The sequence below is a fragment of the Caretta caretta genome, chromosome 1 (genome assembly GCF_965140235.1).
Source record: "Caretta caretta isolate rCarCar2 chromosome 1, rCarCar1.hap1, whole genome shotgun sequence".
Lineage (NCBI taxonomy): Eukaryota > Metazoa > Chordata > Testudines > Cheloniidae > Caretta > Caretta caretta.
The window spans coordinates 260,860,424-260,884,601 of record NC_134206.1 but is presented as its reverse complement, the minus strand read 5'-3'; the positions used below and the strand labels follow the sequence as shown (position 1 = coordinate 260,884,601).

Here is a 24,178-nt window from a genome sequence, read left to right as displayed (position 1 = left end):
TGCTGATCCAGCTGCAGGGTTGCCTCACTCTAGAGAGCTCCGCCCAGGAGCGTGCATTGCTCTTGTGCGACCTCTACTGGTTGCTCCGGGAGTAGCGTTGGCAGGTTCTAGCAGGAAATGCATTCTACTGTCTTCAGGCAGGAAGGGTCACCAAATAACCCTGCCGCCCTGCTTTCCCCCCACCCTCCAAGCAAAACCTTGAGCTTCCATGACCACAGTTGGGTCTGATTCACTGTCTGTACCTGTTCCATTAAGAGATTACAGTGAGCAATTTCCTGCATGCACAAGCTGGGCTACTTGTTGCCTACATACATCTATGAAAAAGGTCCACTAGAGAGAAATCCATTATAACCCTCCACACACCCCTCACCCACACCCGCCATGGCAGACACAAGAGAGGAAGCAATAAATGTCAGCCAGATCCCAATGTATTTCAAAAACAGCCTTTTAAAAAAAATTCAATACAATACTGTTGGTCGTTGGGTTATTTTCTTCCCCCACCCCGGACCAAATATAACAGTAGCTACTAACCATTGACAGCTAGGCTTAAAATCCTGTCACGTGATTGAAACTGCACATTCACTGGAAGTTCATCATTAAAAGAGGGAGAGGAGTGTTTGGGGTGGGGGAAGGAAGACTGGGATTCACCATGGCAGAAGGAATCCTCTCCTACACACAACTTCCTGTCACCCTCGGCCCGTGGTTAGACACTCCTATCATTGCACAGACTGCGTGGAGCATTTCTGCATGTGGCCTAAGCTGGAATGCTTGAAACAAAACCCTTTACACAGCTCAGCAAGGGAGGTGGCGGAAAGGGATTTGAGGAGAAGATAAAATAACAGGTTTTGGGAGGACACATTTGGAGATGAAATGAGGTTGGCTGGATTTGTTTAATTATTCTTATTTTTTTAAATCTAAGAGGTATTTGTAAGGGGGAAAAATCAACAGTTCCTAGTTAATTTTGATGGAGCAGGTCCTAGGCTTATCCTGTATATGTGTGGGGTGGTACAGGTCCCCGGTGCTTATCCCAGAGGCCTGTGGGGCAGTACCGGTCTCTGATGTTTATCCTGGGGTGCGTGACATGATCCCAGTCACCGGTGCTTATCCTGGGCATGTGTGGATTGGTACCTCTCTGAATACACTTTATGATTCAAGAACAAAAGCGTGGATTAAAAGATGCTTCAGTGTGTAGTCAGTAGAGTCTCCTCCGAGTTCATTTCTGAATGGTTACTGGATTGCCCAGAGCACAATGACTGGTTTAACTTGGCTGGGAACTGAGCCCAGGTTTGTACTTCTTACAGATCAAGGGGTGACTGGTACATTTGTTTGTACTGGGTCCTACCTACCTGTCTTCGTGGGAACACTCTTACAGGCTCTGTAAGATGCCAGACCTACATCGGGGCGGGGCGGGGGGTGGGCAGGCCTCCCACAGCAAAGCAAAGCAAAGCAGGGAACATTCCAATGTGGCCACTGGAGGTACCGCTGGTGACTCACAGCGAGATGATTTCAGCCAGAGGAGAATACTCTGCTAGGGTGGAACTGACATAGAGGCCAGTGTGGTTTCACAAAGAAATGCTCACAGACCTGATGGTAGGAAAGCCTGCACTGATACAGAAACGGGAGGAAGTAACTAAATAAGAATACAGAATCACTTGAGAGTTGGAGGGGAAAATACTAAGAGCAGCTAAGATAGTGTGAGCCAAAGGTGTCAGAGTGTTCTTGTAGTCACAAAAGTGATCTTGTAGAAATGACCCTTTCTTATTCTACAGGTCTGCTCCCTGGCACAGAGTTGCTGACTTTAGTGACTAAAAATGAGATGATTCAGATTTGTATTCCTTGTAGCCCAGCACCCCAGTATGGCTTGGGGGGGGAAGGGGGGAGGAGGGGGTTTTGTAAGCAAGCTGGAGTCTGTTGTGGCTTACTTGGCAACAATCTAATTGTTAATGAAGGCCTTGATCCGGTGAGGTGCTGAGTCCCCTCAGTTCCTACAGAAGTCAATGAGAGCCCAGGGTGCTCCACATCTCAGAGAATATGCAAAGCATCTTGCAGGCAATTGCAGGGCCAAATCCTGCTCTCGGTTACATCTGTGCAACGCCACTGAAGGCGTCACCAAGGGCAGAATTCTGCCTGTAGAATCTTCATCACTACTGCTGCTGCTGGCGAGAGAGCCCAGCTCGGCTTTCTCCCATCTGGAGCCAGGTGGAGTGTGTGGTGTTGGCCTTTAGGAAAAAGCATAATTTTACCTGTAAACTGAGCACTTCGGATCTGGAAGCAATTTGAAGGCAATAAACACAAACCCCTACAATGCTATATTTTACAATCATTTTTCAGACCATAGCTGCATCTTAGGAGGAATAAGAAAGGCTTTTAGCAATGGGGAAGGAAAAGTGCTAGAGAAGAACTAGTTCATTAATAAATGAGATGAAGGAAATTAATGATAATTCACAAATGGCTGAGATGCCAAGTTCCAATCTGAAACCTGTCTCTAGTCAGAAACATAAATAATGTTGAACAATTGAGAAGTAAGGCAGATCCTGTAAAACATCTATTAATAAAGACTGGGGAAGGGCATATCTGGAATATCTGAACATATGCAAATCCTCTGAGCTGGATGGCATGCATCCAAGGGGACTGCCAGTGCAAAATGCTAAGCACTTTTCTACACCTTGAACTGGAAAATGGAGGTTTTCTTCCTGTGGAAAACTTTGAAAAAAAAGTAAAAAATAATTTGGTTTTCATTGACATTTTTCCTCAGAAAATGTTGTATTTTTGGTAAAACATCTAAATCTGAAATATTTTGTCAAAAACCTGAAATATTTTGATTCTGAAATGCTGATGTGGTGCCTTATGGGATTTGTAGTTTGGATGCCTCATTCTCCCTTTCACCTCTATAGCCTGGGATCCCTAATTGGAATATATCACCCATGATGCATCATGGCCTCCTCTCTTGATGAGGGGCTGCTATGGCTCATGGGAGATGAACTCCTGCTGGGGAGGTGATGCACAGAAGCAACTGGGAGCAGGAGGTCCCTGAGACACAATTCCCATGAGACACCACAGTGGCATTTCAGAATAGAAATATATCAGTTTTTGCCTGAAATATTTTGTTTTTTGGCCGCATCCCAGAAAAGTTCAGTTTTCAGGCATTTGGGTTTTTGATGAAAAGTTGAAATTTCTTTTGATCAAAAACCCAATTTCCCATGGACAGAAAAGTCAACACCCATTGACTTAAGAGGGAATTTATGGCAATCAGCACCTCAAAGGAGTAGGACCCATAGTATTTAAGTAATTAGCTGATAAACTTAAAAATTAGCTAACAACTTAAGTATGATAATTTAAAAAAAAAATCATTGAGACTTGGGCAGAAAACTGGAGGGAAAACAAGTGCACTATGGTGCAGATTTTCCATAAAAGGGTGATCCTGGTCACTGCTGTCCCATGAGTCTTAACTTCTCTTCATAGTTCATAATGAAACTAGTGGTAGTGGGTGCAGGGCAGGCAAAGTAGCCACTGCCTACCTGGTTTTTATTTAGGGGAGAGAGGCATCTGGAGGGGGGGCGAATATGGCAGGTCGCTGTGTCAAGCAGCAGTGCTGAAAGAGGATCCATTCCTCTGCATGGAGGAAATGATAAGTACTTCTGCCTTTCTCCATTCCCAGGTTGGAGTGGGTGAGGAGAGGGTTCCCTGCATAGAGGAGGCCAGCTAGCACTCAGGCTGACAGCCTGGGCTTTGCCCTGTGCCTGGGATAATACCCACAGAACACAGGTATGGAGGATTCAAGTCAGGAGAGAGAGGAAAGGATTTATAAAGAAAACTCCTCAAAAAATGATCAAAGAGCCAGAGGAACTGGCTGGCAAGGAAAGATTAAAACAGCTAAATACATCTAGTTTGGCTAAGCAACGGCTTAAGAGGGACATAGTAACAGTCTACAAGTATTTCAACACTCTAAACATCAAGTAGGAAGATGAATTATTTATGGTGGTAGGTAGGGGAGGGAGTGTAACTAATGACAATGGGATGAAATAAAGAAAAGGTCAAGCTGAAGCTGAATGTTGGGAAGCCCTTCCTGATGGTAGCAGGCTATGGGATAGTTTCCTGTGGGAGGTAGGGAAAGCCTCAGGACTAGGGGACGTTGAAAAACAGACTGGACAAAATCCTAGTAATTGTCTCATAGGGAATAATCCTGTGCCGGCTGGGAGATGGAGTGGATGATCAGAGAGGCCTTTGGCATCTCTTACTGCTGTAATTCTAAGACTGTAAAGCTGGAAGGAATATGTGACACCACGTGCATAGTACATGGGTCTGTACAGAACCCTTATGCTTGTTCCAGATCCAGTTTTGCGCCCCCGATGCCCCAGCTTTGGCTTTTGCATCTTTGTGTATGTTAATTCAAATATCCTCCATGGCTTTTTGGCCACCACGCCTCCCCTTTGTGTGGCAACCTTTCAGTAGAGCTGGGAAGAACAGCAATCACCACAAAGGGTATGTCTACACTTGGGGCTGGGAGGGTGATTCCCAGCTCAAGCAAGCTCTTTGAGCTAGCATGCTAGAAATAGAATGTAGTCGCACCAGCATGAGTGGTGGGATGGACTAGCCACCCCGAGTACACACCTAGGATCTCTGACAGGCACACACGCAGGGCAGCCGACCCCTGCCCCCGCTGCTCACCCTGCCGCAGCTACATTCCAGTTTTAGTGTGCTGGCAGGAGCCGAGCGAGTGCATGTATATCGCTCCTTGAGCTCAGAGTCACCCTCGCATCTCCCAGTGCAGACACACCTAAAACATCAGCCCTTAGCAAGTCACCACACAGTGGTGTCTGAGCTACAGGAGGTAGCTCCTGTTCAAGTATGGAGGAAAGCAACAGTCATCTCTGACACCACATAATGGCAATTGTTGTCAACCGGTGACACTGGAGTGCAGACAACCCTCTCTGTATAGTGCCTCTGGCTCATGTGATGCCTCCTTCATGTCACTCGGGTGCACGCATCACGGGCCTCCTCCCTCCCGCCACAGCTTCTGAGAGCCCAGAAATTCCCACAGTAGCACAGAAATGAGGGCTCTGCTTTCCCCACTCCCCTATCCCAGAGAGCCTGGGAAAATGGGCTCCCCATAAACACTAAACCAACAAGGCCAAAGGAACCCTCTCAAATACGGAGAACAGGCCCTGATCCAAATGAATGCACACAAATCCCTGGTGGAAAAGACAACAAATTCTGCTGTGTTTTAACAACTCCCTCTCTCTGGGAAGAATCAATGTTTCTTCTTCTTCAAACCGTTAGTAAATAATTAAAAGAGAGAGACAAAATATTCTCTAAAGATAACCTAGTCCTCTGTTTCCATGGTAACCACTTTCCTAAGCCAGAAGCCTTTTGCATGAGCAGTATAGTGAAGGGTGCAAACCATTTGATGAGGCGGAGGGGAATGAGCATGACCTCGCCAATTCACGCAGTAGGAGAGGTGTGGGAGACCATGTGACTCAGCAGAGAAGGGAAGAATTGTCTGGGAACTTGAGCTTCCAGAAAAATAAGGGAACTTTTCCCTTGTGAGTTGCTTCTAAGTGGGACTGGGGAGAAGCAGACAAAGCAACCATTTTTGGGGGCCACTCTCACCATCTCACTGAAGACCAAGTGACAGGGAACCCACCATCACAGACATGGCCATGATCTGGAAAATGGCAGGAGGTCAAAGATAGATGGGAGCCCAAGGAAAACTATAGAAACAAGAGATATGGGGATTTGGTGACTTGGCTCCACTAGGGCCATTGATGAAGGCTGTGCTCCTCTCCTGCAGAACTGGCCCTTAGCCTTAGGAAGAATTCTGAGAGGGGATGTCTTTCTGGTTCACTGAGTGGTTGTTTTTTCCAACCTCCCAGTAGTTCCTAAACAGGCTCATCAGGAGGAATCGAACCCTAACCATGACAGAACTAGGCAAATCTTGGAATATGCTTGTCTCAGCAAGTCAGGGGATACTTATGAGGCAGAGGAAGGAATGGTAGGAGCTTCGGGAGAACAGCTGTTCTCCCCACTCTCCTTTGTGTGATACAAGCCCAATCTAATCTTATCTACCTGTGGTCCTTACACTAACTAGGTTCATGGGGTATCCAGGCGATCCCCTCAAAAGCGAGCCAGTGAGAATGCAAGCAGTACCCCTATCCGCCACTTCTCAGACATGGCTAGACTGTGTGCAAATGGAGTACTCTGAAAGGTCCCAACTCAGATGTCAAACCTATACCTTTTAATGATATAAAAAGGTGGCCTAGAAGTGGAGGCAGGTGTGCATACAAAAATATAGATGAAGCACCACCATTACATGCTGGCTGCAGAAATATATTGCTTGCATACGGAAAAAGACATCAGATTTCCCAGCCTGACCTCCTGCTGAAAGTGACAGCGTCTCAAGCACATAATGGCCTTCTCTGTTCCAGAGGGGACAGCACAAGGACACATTTCACACTGACACCACCTCTTGGTCACTTGACCATCACAAGCAAGCATCCTCCCAACGTTGTTTTTTATCACCAACCTTGCATGGGACATTGTGGTGCCAGGCAGCTGGGATTGGTTTTAAAAAGTGTAGATCTCTGCTGTACTATAAATCAATATTACCTGCCACTTAACAGGTAGCAAGGCCTAGGATCTCTACAGTCATGGGTCCTTGTACCACCTGTGAATTGGGAGTAGCACTGGCCCATGGAATGGAGCCCCACATCAAAGAATGACACCCCTTCTCTTGGGGCCTGCATGGGGATGGTATTGCATAGCTGAGCTTTACCAGGAACATGACTTGTCTTCCATCCATGTTGATAAACAGACATTAACACGGCAATAGGAGAACCTGTTTCAGACGTGACCATATATTGGAGATTTGGCACCACTCCCATCCCAGCTTCCTCTCCCATTTCTAGGTCAGACAAGATACTTATCCCTCTATCCTGCTCCCAGGGCAGCTCAGATTCCCAGCTCCTTGTCTCATTCCCTCTAAGGCCACAATTGAAATAACTGAAGACACACTGTGCGTAGGCTGTCTGTGTTGTGTAAAGCCAGGTCTCCAATTTCAAAATATGCCTGGATCTAATATTGGACCTAGAGTAGTCAATTTCAGTCTTTTGTCTACTATGGTTTGACCATTTTCCTTCCCAGGTAATACAGAGCCATACTGGTTCTTTTTCCTTTTGCTCCAGTGATTGAATGTGCAAGAAGAACCCACCCAAGGAACAACCACTGCAAAAAACATTTAAAACCCTTGTTATTGCTTTAATTAATCTGGACCAGCAGCCTTCCTGCCAGGGTGGGGACTCCGGCTTTCCTGTCCTCCCTGGCATGCCTGCAGTCAGAGTTGTGCACTTTCCACAAAGCATAGATTACTCTCAACAAATAAATCAAATACATAAGTTAATTTATCCTTTTTTTTGTTTTGTTTTGTTACACTTGACATGTTTGGTGTTCACAGCCCCAGTTTATCGGGTGAAGCAGCTGCTAAAAAACCAGATGAGCAAATCTGTATAGTACCAAGCAGCACAGTGCTTCTGATTCCAGCAGGGAAGGTGCCTCCAAGAGGGGTTTGCTGCAGGAACCAATGTGGGAAATTCATTCTTTCCTCTGAATATGACGAAGCAATGTCCTCTGAACCTCCCTCTCTCTGTCCCCCTGCTCCTTTCCATCTCTTTGCCTCATCCCTTCTCTCATTCTTTCTTGCTCTCAGAAATACCCGTGTCAGAGCCCTGTGAGCCTGTGGATTGCATCCCACTTTTTTCAAGCTCTTCAGGCCATTTTTTTGTCCTCTGTCCTATCCATAAATCTGGAAAGGATACGAAACAGGTGAGTTCTTAAAAATGGACTCTCACAAGTAGAGAGGGTAAATGGTGAAGCAAACCTTGACCACACAGCGGGCCTCAAACAGGGGTACAGTCTCAGTGGGCTTGCTGCAGTAGTTATGGAAGAGAATCAGATTCTCCTGTTTTCAGCTTGATCCTGAAGCAGATCCTCTGGAACCAGGGGCCAATCTGCCTTCATACCACACAATCAATGGACACCAATCAGCAACCAGCCATGCAACCAGCCTACCTCACAACGAGTGCACACTCCTTTGCAAAACACAGACAAGGTGAGAAACACACACACAAAACTGTCACTAGGGAGTCAAATAGACATGATATTGCAGACACACACACACGCACAAATTCTGCCCTCAGAGCCTGATCTTGTGAAGTCCTCCACACCCTCAACTGCCATTGGGCTGGATTCTGATCATGCTTAAATCAGGGATAACTCTGCTGATGTCAACAGAGTCACACCGGTGTGAGAGTAGAATGAGGCTCATTGACTTCAGTGGCATTACTGTGGATTCACATCAGTAGAACTGGGAAGAGAGTTTGGTTCACAAACCCCAGCTCTGAGCCTGGGGACTGACTGCACTTAATATCTGACTGAGGCTCATTTTGTATTGCCTTTTTTTTTTAATTCTAGTTTTTTTTTCTTGTCATGTACACATGGATATAGATATATAAAAAATAACAGATTTGATTCTCTATAGACAGTTTTTGCGCCTTTGGGCTTCTAAAATAAAAATTGTCACCATTACAGAAACCTAAGGTGTGGGGAAACAGACCCTGAACATCTGAGTTTCTTCTCTTAGCAGCTTTCTTTCTTTCTTTTTTTGGAATAAAATAAAAAGACAAAACCAAAATAAGTAAATAAATAAATAAAATAAAATAAAACAAATCACACCATTAAATGAACACATTCAGCAGGTGCCATGTTGCCTCCATCTCTTCCCTTCCCGGAGCATTCCTGCTGCGTTCACACACACTCATCAAAGTAACAAATCACTTCCAATGCTCCCCCTCTGTTTGGGTTTTCCTGCTGTCTGGGCCTGATCTTCAGTTGGGGTCAACTTGCATTTCTCCACTGAAACCAAAGCTATACTGATTTACTCCAGCTGCGGATCTCCACGGAGCTCTGCCGATTTACACTGGCTGAGGAGCCAGCCCAGGATCATTCATTTTCAAAATGGAAGTATGAATGCTGAATGAAATTCTCAAAAACAACCAAACCCTCCTTGGGTTCTCATCTCCTTTCTCCCTCCCTGTTCAAAATGAACGTCCCCAAGTCCCCCCACCCTTTCCCCTGCTTAGCACTTTCTGGAAGTCATAATCGCTCAGTAAAAAAAATAAATAAATCAATCTCTTTCTCTATGTATATGTATATAACTAAATGGCTGCCACCCGGGCAGGAGTTTGGCTGGTGGGCCCAGTCCCTCCAAGCCCACCGGTGCCCTCCTCATCCCTGTGGTCTCTGCGGTGGGGCTCCCCGTCCAGCGCGTGGGCGGGAATGTTGCCATATTGCTTTCGCTCTCTCACACCTCGGAGGTACAGTACCAGAGTATTTACTAAATACATATTTATATATATATATATATATATTTATAGCTTGTGTTTACGTGTTTCTTTTTCCCACAGTCCTTTGGAATTGCTGCTGGGAAATGGTAGCACAAGGCGCGCCCTTGCCCACGCTGCTCACTCCCCTCCCTAACCCTCATCTGTTCCTCTTGCTGACTCCATTGCCCAGCTCCAGCTCAGAAGGGAGTGGGGAGCTGCGGTCTGCCACCCCCAGTTTATCGGGGCTGTCCGACCCCTCACCATCACCCGGTGAGGGGGTGTCCTTGCAGAAGTCCGTCACCCAGGAGGGCATGGAGAGGAACCCCCGGGGGTCAACCGAGTAGAACGGCTTGGCTTCGTTGGTGGTGGGCCCTCGGGAAGAGGGGTTGGCGGTGAGGCTGCTTGTGCTGTTGCACTTCTTCACAAGCGCCCGGCCTGGGGGCGGTGGGGGTGGGGAGAAAAGGGATGTCAGGGAGAGGCTGCTGAGGGTCTCTGACTGCTCGCTGTTGTTGCCACCCCTCAGGCTGCTCCCCGCGCCCTCCTCGTCAGAAGGGTCCATGGAGTCATGATGAGTGCACCCAGGGCTCGTGCTCCCTCCGCTGCTGTGGCTCCGCTGATGCCGCCTGATGCTCTGCAGGCTGAATATCCCGCGGCCCCGCAGGTTCCGCCGCCGGGAGGCAGGGGAAAGTGGAGCTGCCATGGTTCTTTGGCTGGCAGCCGTTGGCATCGGGCACAGTGCCATCGGGAGGTCCAGGGTGCACTGGGGTGAGTCGCTAAGGTTCAAGCTGTCCTCCAGGGTGGTCTGCAAGCTGCCTTCTGAGCTACTGCTCCTGCTGTCATCGAGGGAGGTGTCGCTCTCCGTGGCCTGAGAGAACAATATGCAACAAAGGGAAAGCTTTCAATCTCAGTTCCTAGCATCTGGGGCAACAGGAAATGTGGCAAGAGTTACAGTCCACTTGGAAGGGCTCCTATAAAGCACCAGTTAGATGGCCTGAACATCTCTGACCCTGTATTCAGCCTCTACAGGTGCCTTTGAGCTGTGGGCCCATCTGTTCCATTGTCACCATCAGGTGGTAAGGTCACAATCGGAGCAGGGCAGAGAAAGCTAATTCTATTTCATGACGGATGTTGGTATTTCGAAATTTGGTTTCACTCGGATTCAAAATGCAACCCAAATATTCTGAAATTCTCTGCCAAAGGCCGTGGAGCTGGGCTCTGGGGCAGTCCACCTGGAAGGTTGCCCCAGGGGCATATGCCCGGCAAACCCACACTGCTGAGGAGCAAGGGCTCACAGCTCCCTGTCAGCCTGCCCTGCTGAGGAGCTGGGTGGGTGTGCTGACTGGACACAAGGCAGGAATCTGTCAGGACTGCAACAAAATCAACCATCTCCGCAGAACATTTTGGTTTTGATGAACTGGCAAATTCTGATGAAAAAATGTTGGATCAGAATTGTTCAATAAGGTGATGTGGAGATAGGGGAGAGCCCCAAGGGAGGGGAAAACAGCCTTAATTTCTCTGTTTCGTTGGTCTCCTTTGTTCATAGAATCATAGAATCATAGAATATCAGGGTTGGAAGGGACCCCAGAAGGTCATCTAGTCCAACCCCCTGCTCAAAGCAGGACCAATTCCCAGTTAAATTGTTATTTCACATTTTAGTTGTTTATAACAAAGGGCTCTGGAGACCTCAGGGTTTATCATAGGTGAATTAAAGGGTGTCTGATTTTCTCTTCCTCTGGAATGGCCCAACCCTTCTTCAACTTCACTGTCCTGCAGCCCGGAACATGAGCCATTCAGGAGACACCTTAGCATAAGCACAGCAGGGAAGTCCCCTGGCTTCTCCTTTCCACCACCTGTGTTTCTCAAATACATTTTATTTCCCCTCCTCTACTCTGTTCTCCCCAGTCTCCTAAGTGACAAACAGCAATATCTACCTGGGAGATAGGGGCCAGATGGGATATGAACACAGACAAGGCCAGGGACACACAGTCCATCTGGATGGGATACAGACCTAACAAGCATCGTGTGTGTGGGCATGAAGAAAGGTCCATTCCAGTTCTATTCGGACTTCATTGCCGCTGTTGCTTGGGCCCTGTGAAAAACATCTGGCTTCCTACCCACCTTCTTTAACTCCTGCTGAGACTATTTTTATATGTGTTGAACCCAAGGGCAAATGCCCTCTCTGTCACCAGACCAAGTCCTTAAGTGGAAACCAATCAGCACCAAACCTAGAAACAGGGGTGTCTGGCGCTACCTCTTTATACTTGCCATCCAAGCAGCAGGAGCTTGGGAGGCATGGCTGAGGAGCCAATGTGAACTCATGCCTACTTGGATCTAGACTGAGGCCGTCAAGCTAACTTGCGACCCAAACCAGGCCAGTGCATGTTTTCTGGAGGCACAGGGCCAGTGCCTTACCTACTGTTCCGCCCAGCTCCTCCTTCCCTAGTACTCACTATGAATAAATCTTCAACCTAGTGTACTTTCTGTTCCCAGTAGTGATCTAGCCCTTTGAGCCCCCAGATCCAGTGCACTCTAGGCCACAGTTGCCAACTTTCACGTGGTAAATAAGCACCCCGACTTTCACAATTAGCCAAGGATCAAGCTAATTGCATTTCAAAACAAGGCCAAAACAAGCCAATCCCTAAGAACCCCAACACTCTATGTGACAAAATCCCCCGGCGTGCAGCCTGGGACTATGGTGGGCCTGCTGTGCACCCCAACTCTCTCCCCCCTTGCCCCTGCTTGCCCCATCCTTGCCCCTGCTTGCCGGGAGCCTATCAAAAAAACAAAGCAACAAGCTACAAGCCAAACAAGCAACAAGCTACAAGCCAAAAACTAGCCAACAAGCAACTCACAAGCCAATTAAGCCAAAAACAAGCCCAATTTCTGTGGGTTTTTTTGCGGGTTTGGCATGTCTGCTTTAGGCCCTTCTTCTCTCTCTCCTCCCCTCAGCTCCCTCTTTGTTTGGATATACATGAGGAGCCCCTATCATGGATGGATGGGAAGCAGGGCCCTTACCTGGTGGAGTAGTGAGCAGTTCACACTTGGGGATCGCAGTGATGCCCATGAACCCTGCAGAGAGATTTTAGGAAGGCTGCCTGGACAGGAAACCTTCTCCTGCCCAGTCTGGGTGGCAGAGATGGCTGGATGGAAAAACTCTGCTGGTACAGGTAACAGTGGCCTGGACGTACCTGGAGAAAAGGGTCCGGGGGGAACTGGCAGAGTGGAGGAAGGAGATGGAATGAAAACAGAAAAATAAGACCTCAAGAGTCCATTGATCCACTTTGGAGTCTCTGTTTCTACCTAGGTAAGGGTCCTGTAAGCCCTCTAAACTGAAGGTGTTTAGTGACAAGTACACCCAGGCATGGATCCGGAGTGCTGGGTGTTCACACATTCCACTGATCCTGCTTTCCACATAATTACCGGAGTTAGTAACAGACTCAGAAGCACTATCAGAGCTTGGATCAATAGCCCAACAAGGAAATGGAGAGCAATATGCCCCTCCCATAAATGTCCTTGGAGAAAAAGGCGGAGACATGATAGGCCAAATTTAACCCACGTGCAACGCCACTAAAGTCCAGGGACTTACAGCTGGGCTCCTGCGGAGTAGTAGAAAAGGGAAATACACAAAAAGGTGACTGGGGAGCTCACTGACCCCATAAGGCCAGAGGCATGTGCTCAGGAGTGGAATTAGGACTCTTGTTTCCAAGGCAGATGAAGGTACTGTACGGACCCTAGAGCTAAGGAGCATGGCCTCAGGAGATGGTGGCACTGTCTACACTACAGAGTTAGCACGGTTCATCCACCTGATTGCTAGCTGACGTGACACTGGTTTTGAAGTCTTTGGGCTCATTCTCATTTGCATCCTGCTCCAGCTGTCCAAAGGGACCTTAGTGTACAGGAGAATCATGTCCTTTAAGATTGTGAACATCTGTCTGTCTAGGGCAACTCCAAGGAAAGACAATAGTCACGACAGAAGGTGCCAGGGAAACCAAGCAAGCACCACACTAGTGCTTAATTTGTGCCAGGGCTTGCCAGGACTGAACCCCAGCACCTCTAGGTTTGGGAATTCATAGCCCCAGCACCTCTGAGCTTGCCGCACCAGTTATGAATGTAAAACAATTGCTTGAGCCCCGGCACCTCTTTCATTACAAATTAAGCCCTGCACTACACTGAGATTGTCAAACTGAGAGTGAATTCTTCTTTAGTGAAAAGAAAAGGAGTACTTGTGGCACCTTAGAGACTAACCAATTTATTTGAGCATGAGCTTTCGTGAGCTACAGCTCACTTCATCAGATGTTTGAAGTGAGCTGTAGCTCACGAAAGCTCATGCTCAAATAAATTGGTTAGTCTCTAAGGTGCCACAAGTACTCCTTTTCTTTTTGCGAATACAGACTAACACGGCTGTTCCTCTGAAACCTGTCTTCTTTAGTGAAATCCTGTATCATATCAACTGTATTCCTGACCAGAATAAAGCAGAGCCAGGTCAGACTAACTGAACCAGTCTGCACTGTCAGCAGAGCTAGCATCAAATGACCACACTGTCCAGGAGAATGGAGGGGACTTTCTTTACCTTGATTACTCTCATGCTTCAGCCAGGACTGGACGGGGTTGAAAGGGATTTTCTCCATTTCACACAAGTAACCTTCTGGAGTTGGAGAAGCACCTGTAGTTGTTAATGGGAAGAAACATTCCCCCAAATCTCCCATGCCCATGGAGTCAGGGCTGTTCTGGCCATTCTGTTGAAAAAATTAAAGAGATATCCTTTGTGAAATTAAAAATCACATGGATGGGGTGAAGCTCCCTGAGCAAGCTCTGGAGATGGGGTGGATTCTGAAGATACCTGAACAGTGCACATTCATGTTAGCAAATGGACATTCCAAAGAGTTACAGCCCCATCCCCCTAAACATATTTCCAGTCAAAGCAAGCCATTGATCGTGGTGAAAGGAGTTGTCGTTTGCACCCCTCTCCGTGTTGTCATCAGATCTGTCTGAGTGATAAGTTTCTAGGGGAGGAGTTGCTGCTAAGTGCCTGGCACTCACATTCTTCATGGGAGTGAAGTGTGATCAGCAGGGGAATACATGGCACTCCAGGCTGTGCTGGGACAGAGGTACAGAGTGCGGCACATTAAGAGAAACATGTATCCGATCAGCAGGTGCTAATGGCCAATGGATGTTGTGGTCCTGTTCCAAGATGCAGGCCTCTCCCATGGTTTGTGCTGTGTACACATAAGTTCTGTGACGGACCCTGTCTCAGACAGCATGGAGAAGTGAAGAGGAGAGGAGACACTCACCCCTTGTAACCTCCTCCACTGGGAAAAGCCAGACCCTCACGGGATTCACTCCCATGCCCTGAGTGAGGAACGGGTTCTTGCCAAAGCACTGCTAGGAGGAATGGTGGCTCTTTCAAGGAAGGACATGTCATTCAGGACCTGGGAGGATGCGCACTCTTCCCACTGTGTACGCATATATCCCAAATACCTAGGATGTTCCTACCTTGGTCTCCTTAGAACTCAACTGACAGATGCTGCGATTGTCTAAATCATCCCCTAGCAGGATGGAAGAAGACTTGTCTGAGTTGAGGGATAAGCCTTCCATTTCAGCCAGCTGAACCTACAGGAGGAAAAAGAAGCGGTCACAGGATATGGCCTGAATCTGTTTCTCAACCACTCCTGCTGTTTTAAGGCTGGATGGGTGCAGGGAGAGAGCCCAGACACATGAGATTGACTTATAAAAAAATTCCTTTATTTATACTATGTATTTCCTAACCTAGAGCTAGGCCTGGTGAGATGACCCACTTCTAGTAAAGCATGGAAATGAAGTCTGGGAGCTGCCAGGGACCAATCCAGATGATGGGTTCCCTAATCAAAACTCCCCTGGTGTCAGAGATGGAGAGATGAATCCAGAGTCTGTCCCAGGGTCAGGGTCTGGCACCAGGCTCCTCAAGCATACGGTTCCCTGAGCCAGTGCCAGGAGAGGTCTTCCTTAGTCTGGGGATAATAGTCTGCCCCAAAGACAGAGAGTTGGGGAAGAGTCCTGTAAGGTTTGTTTACACCAACAATTAGTTCGTGGCAAGCTGAGGTGTGAATCTACCCTGCACTAGCCTTTGGCAGACAAACTGTCCCTGTGGACCTGCTGCCGTGCATTAACAGTTCATTAATGTGCTCTGATCTAGTCCTCTCTGACCTTCAGCAGGGTCCATGCAGACAGCCAGCCCACATCAGGCTAGTGCAGGGTTGATTCACACCCCACCTTGCTGCAAACTAAATGTTGTGTACACAAGCCCTTAGTCTGGTGACAACAGAGTGTGCTCTGATGCTGGACGAAGAGAAGGCCCCCTCAGTCTGGGGCTAATGAAGATTGCCCTAGTTAAATAGTGTGAAGGCTCTTTCATGCCAGGGATAGTCATGCCACCTTCAGTCCATGCCAGTGTCATGCTTTTGACTCTCTTTCACCTTAACTACTATAACCTATTCCCTTCTGGCCTCTCTGCTTCTTCCCTCTCTCACCTTTAATCTATCCAACACCTCAACTAACATCATCTTCTCCTCCCTGTTGCTTTATCTATGGCACCCCGTCCTCCATTCCCTTCACTGGCTTCCTCTTTCTTCATCAGGTGTAACAAAGCCCATCATTCTCAGCTTTCAGACTCTATACAGCTCTGCTCCTGCCTACATCTCTGTTCATTTCATCCCCATCCCATTTTACACCCTCCCCTCCTCAACCTTCTCTCCTTAGTTCTTCCTTTGCCTCCTCCCATTTGCATCTCTCCTCTACACTTGGAAAGCATCTCCTTCTTCCTAGCAGCCTCCCTCTCCTTCTTCAAACATACTTCCTTCACTCAGGCTTCCCTCACTGATCTCTAGAGCAGAGCTAGCTCCTACTGCTGCACCTGATCCTTTATTGTTGTTGTAACCGTCTTATTTGGGGCTGCATGCCCCTCAGGACCAAGATCTTGTCCTCCTGTGTGTGTGAACAGACCATGTGCACCAGTGCCACTATGCGAATAAGAATAAGATGATGGTGATATGGCTCCTTCAGGCTGGAAGTTTAGCAGTCTGTGCCAGCGTCAGTGATTGGAAGAGGACTCCTTCAGAGTGATAATTCACTTGGAATAATCAAAAGAAAAAACCTGAGCTAGATTTTGGAAGAGACCTGACATCCATAGCCATTAGGTTGTTTCAACACAAGAACTCCATGTGGTATACCTGTTCAGATTGCTCAAATACAAAAGCCACCAACTCAGAGCGTTAACAAACTCGGAAACCCACAACTGCATTGTGTCAGACATGCTACTCAGCAACCAGTCAACAACAATTTAAGGTCTAGAAAGCACAGTCTGAATCCGGCCCCATTCGACATGTGTGCTCATCCATGATGTATAAGGAAACATTCCACCAAAACAACCTTAACTCTGTCCCTATAGGCATGCAGGCATGAAATAGGAAAAAAATCTGAGACAACCTCCTTCAACCATAACAAAGCGTTTAAAATCATCAGTGACCACAAACACTAGACTACTTTACTCTTTGTTGAACTGTTATTCTGCAAATCTGTCCACTTTGCAGTCTACACAGAAAGACACACTTAACAAAATCATAAATAGACAATAAGTAGGCTCAAAGCCATTGTTCACCATTTTTCATTGACAAACCCTGGGCTGCAGATTAAACACTCCATGGACCACCAATACACATTGCCAGTATGTACACAAACCTCATAAAGACAGAAAATGAAATGATAGAAATGACATGAAAAGAGACCAGCTTCGTGGTGAGGAAGGGTCTTCTTATATTTTAATATTACAACTTCTATAGACTACTTAGAACTCTCCTGACTAAAGTTGACGAAGTAAACATGAAATTATGACAGTGGGCTTTCACTTGACAGAGCAGAACACTTAGCACATACTTAAGAACTTTAAGCATGTGTAGTGTTTTGGCTGGATTGAGCTGGAGCATTTAGCACATTGCTGGATCAAGCTCTAGATAAGAAGGGAACAAAGAACTGAAGGCTGTAGGCAAGTGTTGTCATGGGGCAGGTTTCAACCTGTTTTGGCATGGTGCTTCCTTATAATTGTCATGAAGCACACACATGTTGAATAGGGCCAGATGAAGAATGTGCTCTGTCTACATAAATTTTGATTGATTACTCTACAGTGTGTTTGAAATGTCTGTGTACATCCTAGATTTTTAATGTTAGAGGTAGTGGTGGTTGTATCTGGACAGCCTTCAGTGTTACACAGCATAGTGTTCTTCTGGTGGAATTTCCTTGTTGTTTTTCACAAAAGTTTTATACTATGTAATTATGGATAAAAAATAATGATGCATATATCTGGTTAAAACGTTGATCTTTAATCTTACTTTAATGTGATTTAGAAAACAAAAATATCTAAATTTTAATGCTAAATTGTTCCTTCATGAGTTGATCAATAATTTCCTTTAAATTCCAGTATGTATTTATATGAATCAAAAATAGCAACTTTGGAAGATAATTTATAATTCTAAAGTGGTTATTGGAACTTTTTTAAAATTACAAATCAATTCTTTCACAGTTGTTTTCACTTTCCCCATTTTTAGCACAAGTTTTTTGATTCCTATTTTTCTTTTAATGTAATTTTTTTATCTTTTAAAAATAAATTATTATAGATTGTGGTTATCATTCTGGCTAACTGTGCTTGCCTGGGCATTTTTTTTATGAAATTGCGGTTTTCTTTCATTTAATATTTCAAAATACTTTTTTTGTTGGTTTTTTAATCCAAATTTTGTTTTGTGCTCTCTTGCATCTTCCTGTATGTCATCTCAACCTTAACTCCACCTTAACAAAGGTTTTGTCTAGAGAGCACCTGTGTTTTTTTAACAGTTTGACATGGTTATGACATACACAGGGAACAAGACAGGCAGACAGGAGGAAACCTGCTGAAGCTCCTATGTTCTGATAGGAAATGGGACCAGGTAAAACCAGGAGAACTGCAGGGCACTGGGAACCATGAGGAGCCAGAGTTCAAAGAACTCTGTGGAGTTGAGAAACTATGCATGACCTTGGTTTCCCAGCTATCCTCTGGAAATCACCTTCCCACTATTCACCAGCCTTTCCTGCTTTCCCATGCTCCAAACTTTGATTCCTGCTTCTTCTCCCAGTCTTGCATCCCTGTGGACCTTCTGAAGTCCACAGAATCTGCTGCAGACCTTAACAGGTCTGCAGGAACCATCGACCCAGTGTCAGATCTACTAATGTCCACAGTAGATCCTTAAGACTTCAAAAAGTTTGCAGGGAAGAATATCTGGGACCAGAAGTTGGAATCAAGGTATGGAACTTGGGGGAGCTGAGAAATAGGGGGCAGATGACTCAAAGAAAGACCCAAGTGGGGCCAGAGAAATTCTGCTGAGCTTAGAAGCTTTGCTGACATGCTGAGCTCAGGTAGGCGTGGGATATCCTGGGGACCCAAAGGATGTTTGTAGGGTTAGCGGGAGTGCTCAAGGCTACTGCTGATTGTCACCTACCCATAATTCAGCTGCATACAGCACATACATAGTAATGATGCTTATGAAAGTCCAGGATTCATCATCTTTCTCTTTAGCCCTATTACTTTCCCCTTCCCTTGACTTGGATTCTAAAGTTTTGTTACCATGGGGGAAGATGTCACCACAAGTACCCTTTGTGGTTGTGAAAAGTCTGCCATCCTACCCCTTGATGGTGGTATGGTGATTTTGCTGCCTACCTTCCTGCATGAGAGGGTGAGAAAATTCTCCTGCCACCTGCCTCCCCACGCATGATGCTGAAGATTATGGCCAAGATTTTCAAAAGCAACAAGTGATTTTGGGTGCCCACCTTGGGATGCCTTAAATGGGCCTGATTAACAGAAAGTGCTTAGCACTCACTCTCTAAATATCAGGCCCCTTAAAGGGCCTTGAGTTGGTCAGCCAAAAATGCAGGCACGCCAAATTACTAGTCACTCATCAAAATCTTGGGTATACCACCACATGCCCCCTGTGGATGAGGGCTTGAAGACTCGGCAATTGGAGAAGAATAGCAGCATCCATATTAATATTAATATTGCTGCCTCTGAGGAAGACTCATTGAGAAGGCTATGGCTGGGAGGAGAAGGCCTGGTGCCTTGGACCCAGAGGCATGGAGCCAATCCATTGCTCTCTTTATGTACAGAGGACAGCGTAATCTACCAATGAGAACTCTTGACACTCTAACTTTGCTAACTAATTTCAACCAATAACACTGTAGAATGCAAATTAACTAGACAGGGAATGGTGAGGATTGGTTGTGTTACCGCTGGTATCACATTGACAATATATAAGAATAACCTGAGCTATTGACACAACTGTAACCACAATCATGACAGGGAGGTACAACAGTTGTTAAAAATTTTACTTAATTACAACCTAATTTCTTTCAACATTTTCAGTGAGTTTTAATGGAAATTCCAGAGGTTTAGGGAAGGATTTTCAAAAGCACCTAAAAGTGATTTAGGAGCACAAGTCTCACGGAAAGTCCATGGGACTTGTGCTCCTAAGTCCTTGATGTGATTTTGAAACTCCCATCCTTAGTAAGAAGCCGTTTTTAGCTAGAAGGATCCCCTCCTAAAAAAAGAGACTCAAAAACTTCCTTAATAAGCTAATTTTAAATTCATTTTAACTAGGGCTGTCAAGTGATTAAAAAAATTAATCACAATTAATCGTACAATTAAAAAAATTCATTGCAATTAATCACGCTGTTAAACAATAATAGAATACCATTTATTTAAATTTTTTAATGTTTTATACATTTTCATATATATTTATTTCAATTACAACACAGAATACAAAGTGCACAATGCTCAGTTAATATTTATTTTTGATTAGCACTGTAAAAAACAAAAGAAATAGTATTTTTCAATTCCCCCATTGCAAGTACTGTAGTGAAATCTCTATCAAGAAAATTGAATTTACAAATGTAGAATTATGTTAAAAAAAACCCTGCATTGAAAAATAAAACAATGTAAAACTTTAGAGCCTACAAGTTCACTCTGTCCTACTTCTTGTTCAGTCAATCGCTCAGACAAACAAGTTTGTTTACATTTGCAGAAGATAATGCTGCCTGCTTCTTGTTTACAATGTCACCTGAAACTGAGAACAGGCGTTCACATGGCACTGTTGTAGCCAGCGTCACAAGATATTTACGTGCCAAATGCACTAAAGATTCCTATGTCCCTTCGTGCTTCAACCACCATTCCAGAGGACATGCATCCATGCTGATGACAGGTTCTGCTCAATAACCATCCAAAGCAATGCGGACTGACGTATGTTAATTTTCATCATCTGAGTCAGATGTCACCAGCAGAATGTTGATTTTCTTTTTTGGTGGTTTGGGTTCTGTAGTTTCTGCATTGGACTGTTGCTCTTTTAAGACTTCTGAAAGCACTCTAGTCCCTCTCAGATTTTGGAAGGCACTTCAGATTCTTAAATCTTGGGTCAAGTGCTGTAGCTATCTTTAGAAATCTCACATTGGTACGTTCTTTGTGTTTTGTCAAATCTGCAGTGAAAGTGTTCTTAAAAGAAACAACATGTGCTGGGCCATCATCCGAGCCTGCTATAACATGAAATATATGGCAGAATACGAGTAAAACAGAGCAGGAGACATACAATTCTCCCCCAAGGAGTTCAGTCACAAATTTAATTAACACATTTTTTTTAACAAGCATAATCAGCATGGAAGCATGTCCTCTGGAACGATGGCCAAAGCATGAAGGGGCATATGAATGTTTAGCATAGCTGGCAGGTAAATACCTTGCAATGCTGGCTACAAAAGTGCCATGCGAATGCCTGTTCTCACTTTCAGGTGACATTGTAAATAAGAAGCGGGCAGTGTTATCTCCTGTAAATGGAAACAAACTTGTTTATCTGGGCGATTGGCTGAACGAGAAGTAGGACTGAGTGGACTTGTAGGTGCTAATGTTTTACATTGTTTTGTTCTGGAGTGCAGTTATGTAACAAAAAAAATTTACATTTGTAAGTTGCACTGTCACAATAAGGAGGTTGCACTACAGGACTTGTATGAGGTGAATTGAAACATACTATTTTTTTTATTTGTGATTTATAGAGTACAAATGTTAGTAATAATAATAATATAAAGTGAGCCCAGTACACTTTGTATTCTGTGTTGTAATTGAAATCGATATATTTGAAAATATAAAAAAAAAATCCAAAAATATTTAATAAATTTCACTTGGTATTCTATTGCTTAACAGTGTGATTGAAACTGCGATTAATCGTAATTATTTCTTTTTAATCACGATTATTTTTTTTTTAGTTAATTGCGTGAGTTAACTGTGATTAATCAACAGCCCTAATTTTAACTCAGACTAATTAACAGATTTACTTGAAAATCCCTTCTTTAAGTGAAAAACTGAATGCCAACTGGAGAGTCTACTGTACCTCCGCAACGATATCTCCACCTCTAGTTCACTCTCTCCTGTCATCCTTCCTGGTACAACTGCCTTTCCTTCCTGCTTTCCACCAGTACATACGTGTCTCCAATTGCTTAGGAGGACAGGCCAATATCATAAATTCACTGTAGTAACAAAGGTCAAAGCTTCTGTCTAAACAATCTATGGAGCGCTCCTCAGGAAAACCTCAAGGGTATGAGCATGTGTGTGTGTATTTGGGGGTTCCCTCCCCATCCTCGCACGCAGGTTACCTCTTGCTTGTCATGGTTACACTTCTCGCACATGGCCGGCGAGGAGTAATGATGGAAGACGGAGCCCGATAGGTTATCGATGATCATTAACTCCCCGTCGAAGGAGTCCTTAATAATTAAAGAGACACTGTCCAGCCATAAGTTCTCCTAGGGGACAAGAAAGGGGGAGGATGGGAGAAATTATTTAAAGAACCCAGAATTTTTTGCTTTAATGTGTTGTGTGAATTGAGGGCCAGATTCTGCCACCCTTACACAGAGGGAGTAGCACTTTACTCTATGAGCAACCTTACTGAAGTCAATGAGGCTGGTCGTGGAGCAAGGTGTCACTTGATGGTGACAGAATACAGCACTTAGGGCTTGTCTACACTTGAAACACTACAGATGTGCCACTGCAGCGCTTCAGCAGAGACCAGTGGATTACAACCTGTAGTCCACGGACCCCTGGGGGGTCCTCAGACTACGTCTAAGGGGTCCACGAAAGGTTGTCATTACCGTAGAACAGTGGTTTTCAACCTGTGGTTCACAGACCCCTGGGGATCTGCAGAGTATGTCTACGATTTCCAAAGGGGTCCGTGCTTCCATTTGAAGTTTTGTAGGGGTCCACAAATGAAAAAAGGTTGAAAACCTCTGGTGTAGACACTACCTATGCTGACAGGAGGGGTTCTCCCACTGGCGTAGGTAACCCATCTCCCTGAGAGGTGGCAGCTTGGTCAGTGGAAGAATTCTTCCATTGACCTAGCATTGTCTATGCCGGGGGTTAGGCACAGCTACATTGCTCAGGGGTGTGGCTTTTTCACACCCCTAAGCGATGTAGCTGGGTTGACTTAGCTTTTTAGTTAGACCAGGCCTTAGTGTTCATGTGAAATGGAGGGACTAACATCACTAGTTGCCATTGCAGACAGGCACTGCGTAAGCTTCCCTTCCAGCTCTGCCAATGCATCTCACTCCTGTACTGCACCATCTCCTGCTATTCCAATCCTGAGCTTCCCACACAAAATACTCTGCTAATGCACCTTAATCTTGACCTGCAGCACCCCTCCTATTGTAATCCTGAGCTTCCTGCACAGTTCTGACAATGCACCTCCAACCTGTCCTGCAGTACCCCCTGCACCCCTTACTCTTCCAGTCCTGGCCCCACACAACACCACCAATGCACCGGCACAACCCAGTTCACCCAAGCTAGACCTGAATGCAAACCAGTCACCAGTGTGTATCCCATTACTAAGCCCTAAATCATCTAGACTGCCCTCCTTCTCCCCACTCCAGCCTGCTGCAGTTTTGCTGGTAAGCATAAAGGTTTACCCACCTGTGCTGGAGAGAAACATCTCATGCACAGACGTCCTTCAGGGTCCACTCTCCCACCTCCTCCACCTCCTGCTCCCTGTCCTGAGCTCGGGGAGCCCACGGTGCGGGGGCAGAGCCCGTGTGCCATCTCGAGCTCAATCTCGGCATCCATTTCTGCGTCCTCCTGCGCCTCCTTGTTGCTGTCGTCGAGGTGTTTCATGAGCACAGCTACCACCACGTTGATGAGGACAAACTGGGCTGTGAGCACGAAGCTGACAAAGTAGAGTGGCGAGATGAACTGCAGGTTGCTGAGGCAACTCCGGTCATCATGGGTGCAGTCCCGCAGGGTATCCTTGAGGAAAGGGCAAGTGTGAGAGGAAGTGGTGGGAAAAGGGAGGGAAGGACTAGAGTAAGAATTTAAATTTGGCTGCTCCCTCAGTAAAAAAACACAGAATCCAATGCCAGGCAGGACTAAGGTTCTCCAATACCCAGTGCTGTCTGAGCATCTGGGATCCTCGGTGCCCAGTGCCCCCGGCAATCACAGGAAGACCATCACATTTGACAGTCTCTGCCCAGTGCTCCAGAAACAGGTGTCCTCTTCCCCATAAGCCTAGGGAGAAAATTCCTTCCAGACCCGCAAATGTGAACATTTTAATTCTGCAAGTGTGAGCAAGAGTCACTGCAACTAAGTGCCTAATCCCCTTCATCTCCCAAAGACACTACCCATGTCCAAAGAACTGTCCATTTCCCCTCCTTGAATCCTTGTAAGCTATTTAATTTGGAGCAATATGATTTGAACATGGGGGAGAAAACTTATCTGCCTGAGGTTT

The 24,178-nt window shown here is 45.8% G+C and overlaps 1 protein-coding gene across 3 annotated transcripts in view; it reads right to left on the bottom strand.

The window, feature by feature from the left end:
• Nucleotides 1–410: 410 nt before the first annotated feature.
• Nucleotides 411–24,178, bottom strand: part of CACNA1I (calcium voltage-gated channel subunit alpha1 I) — a 132,512-nt gene continuing 108,744 nt past the window's right edge. For 2 of the 3 annotated variants that reach the window (XM_048834627.2, XM_075124188.1), the window contains 6 exons: nucleotides 23,371–23,700; nucleotides 22,065–22,211; nucleotides 14,871–14,987; nucleotides 13,948–14,113; nucleotides 12,393–12,589; nucleotides 411–10,242 (listed from right to left, as the gene is read on the bottom strand). In XM_048834627.2, coding sequence (XP_048690584.1) covers nucleotides 9,535–10,242; nucleotides 12,393–12,589; nucleotides 13,948–14,113; nucleotides 14,871–14,987; nucleotides 22,065–22,211; nucleotides 23,371–23,700 — 1,665 coding nt within the window. In that variant the 3' untranslated portion in view covers nucleotides 411–9,534. The remainder of the gene's footprint in view (nucleotides 10,243–12,392; nucleotides 12,590–13,947; nucleotides 14,114–14,870; nucleotides 14,988–22,064; nucleotides 22,212–23,370; nucleotides 23,701–24,178) is intronic. The other variant, XM_048834615.2, reaches the window with a different exon arrangement.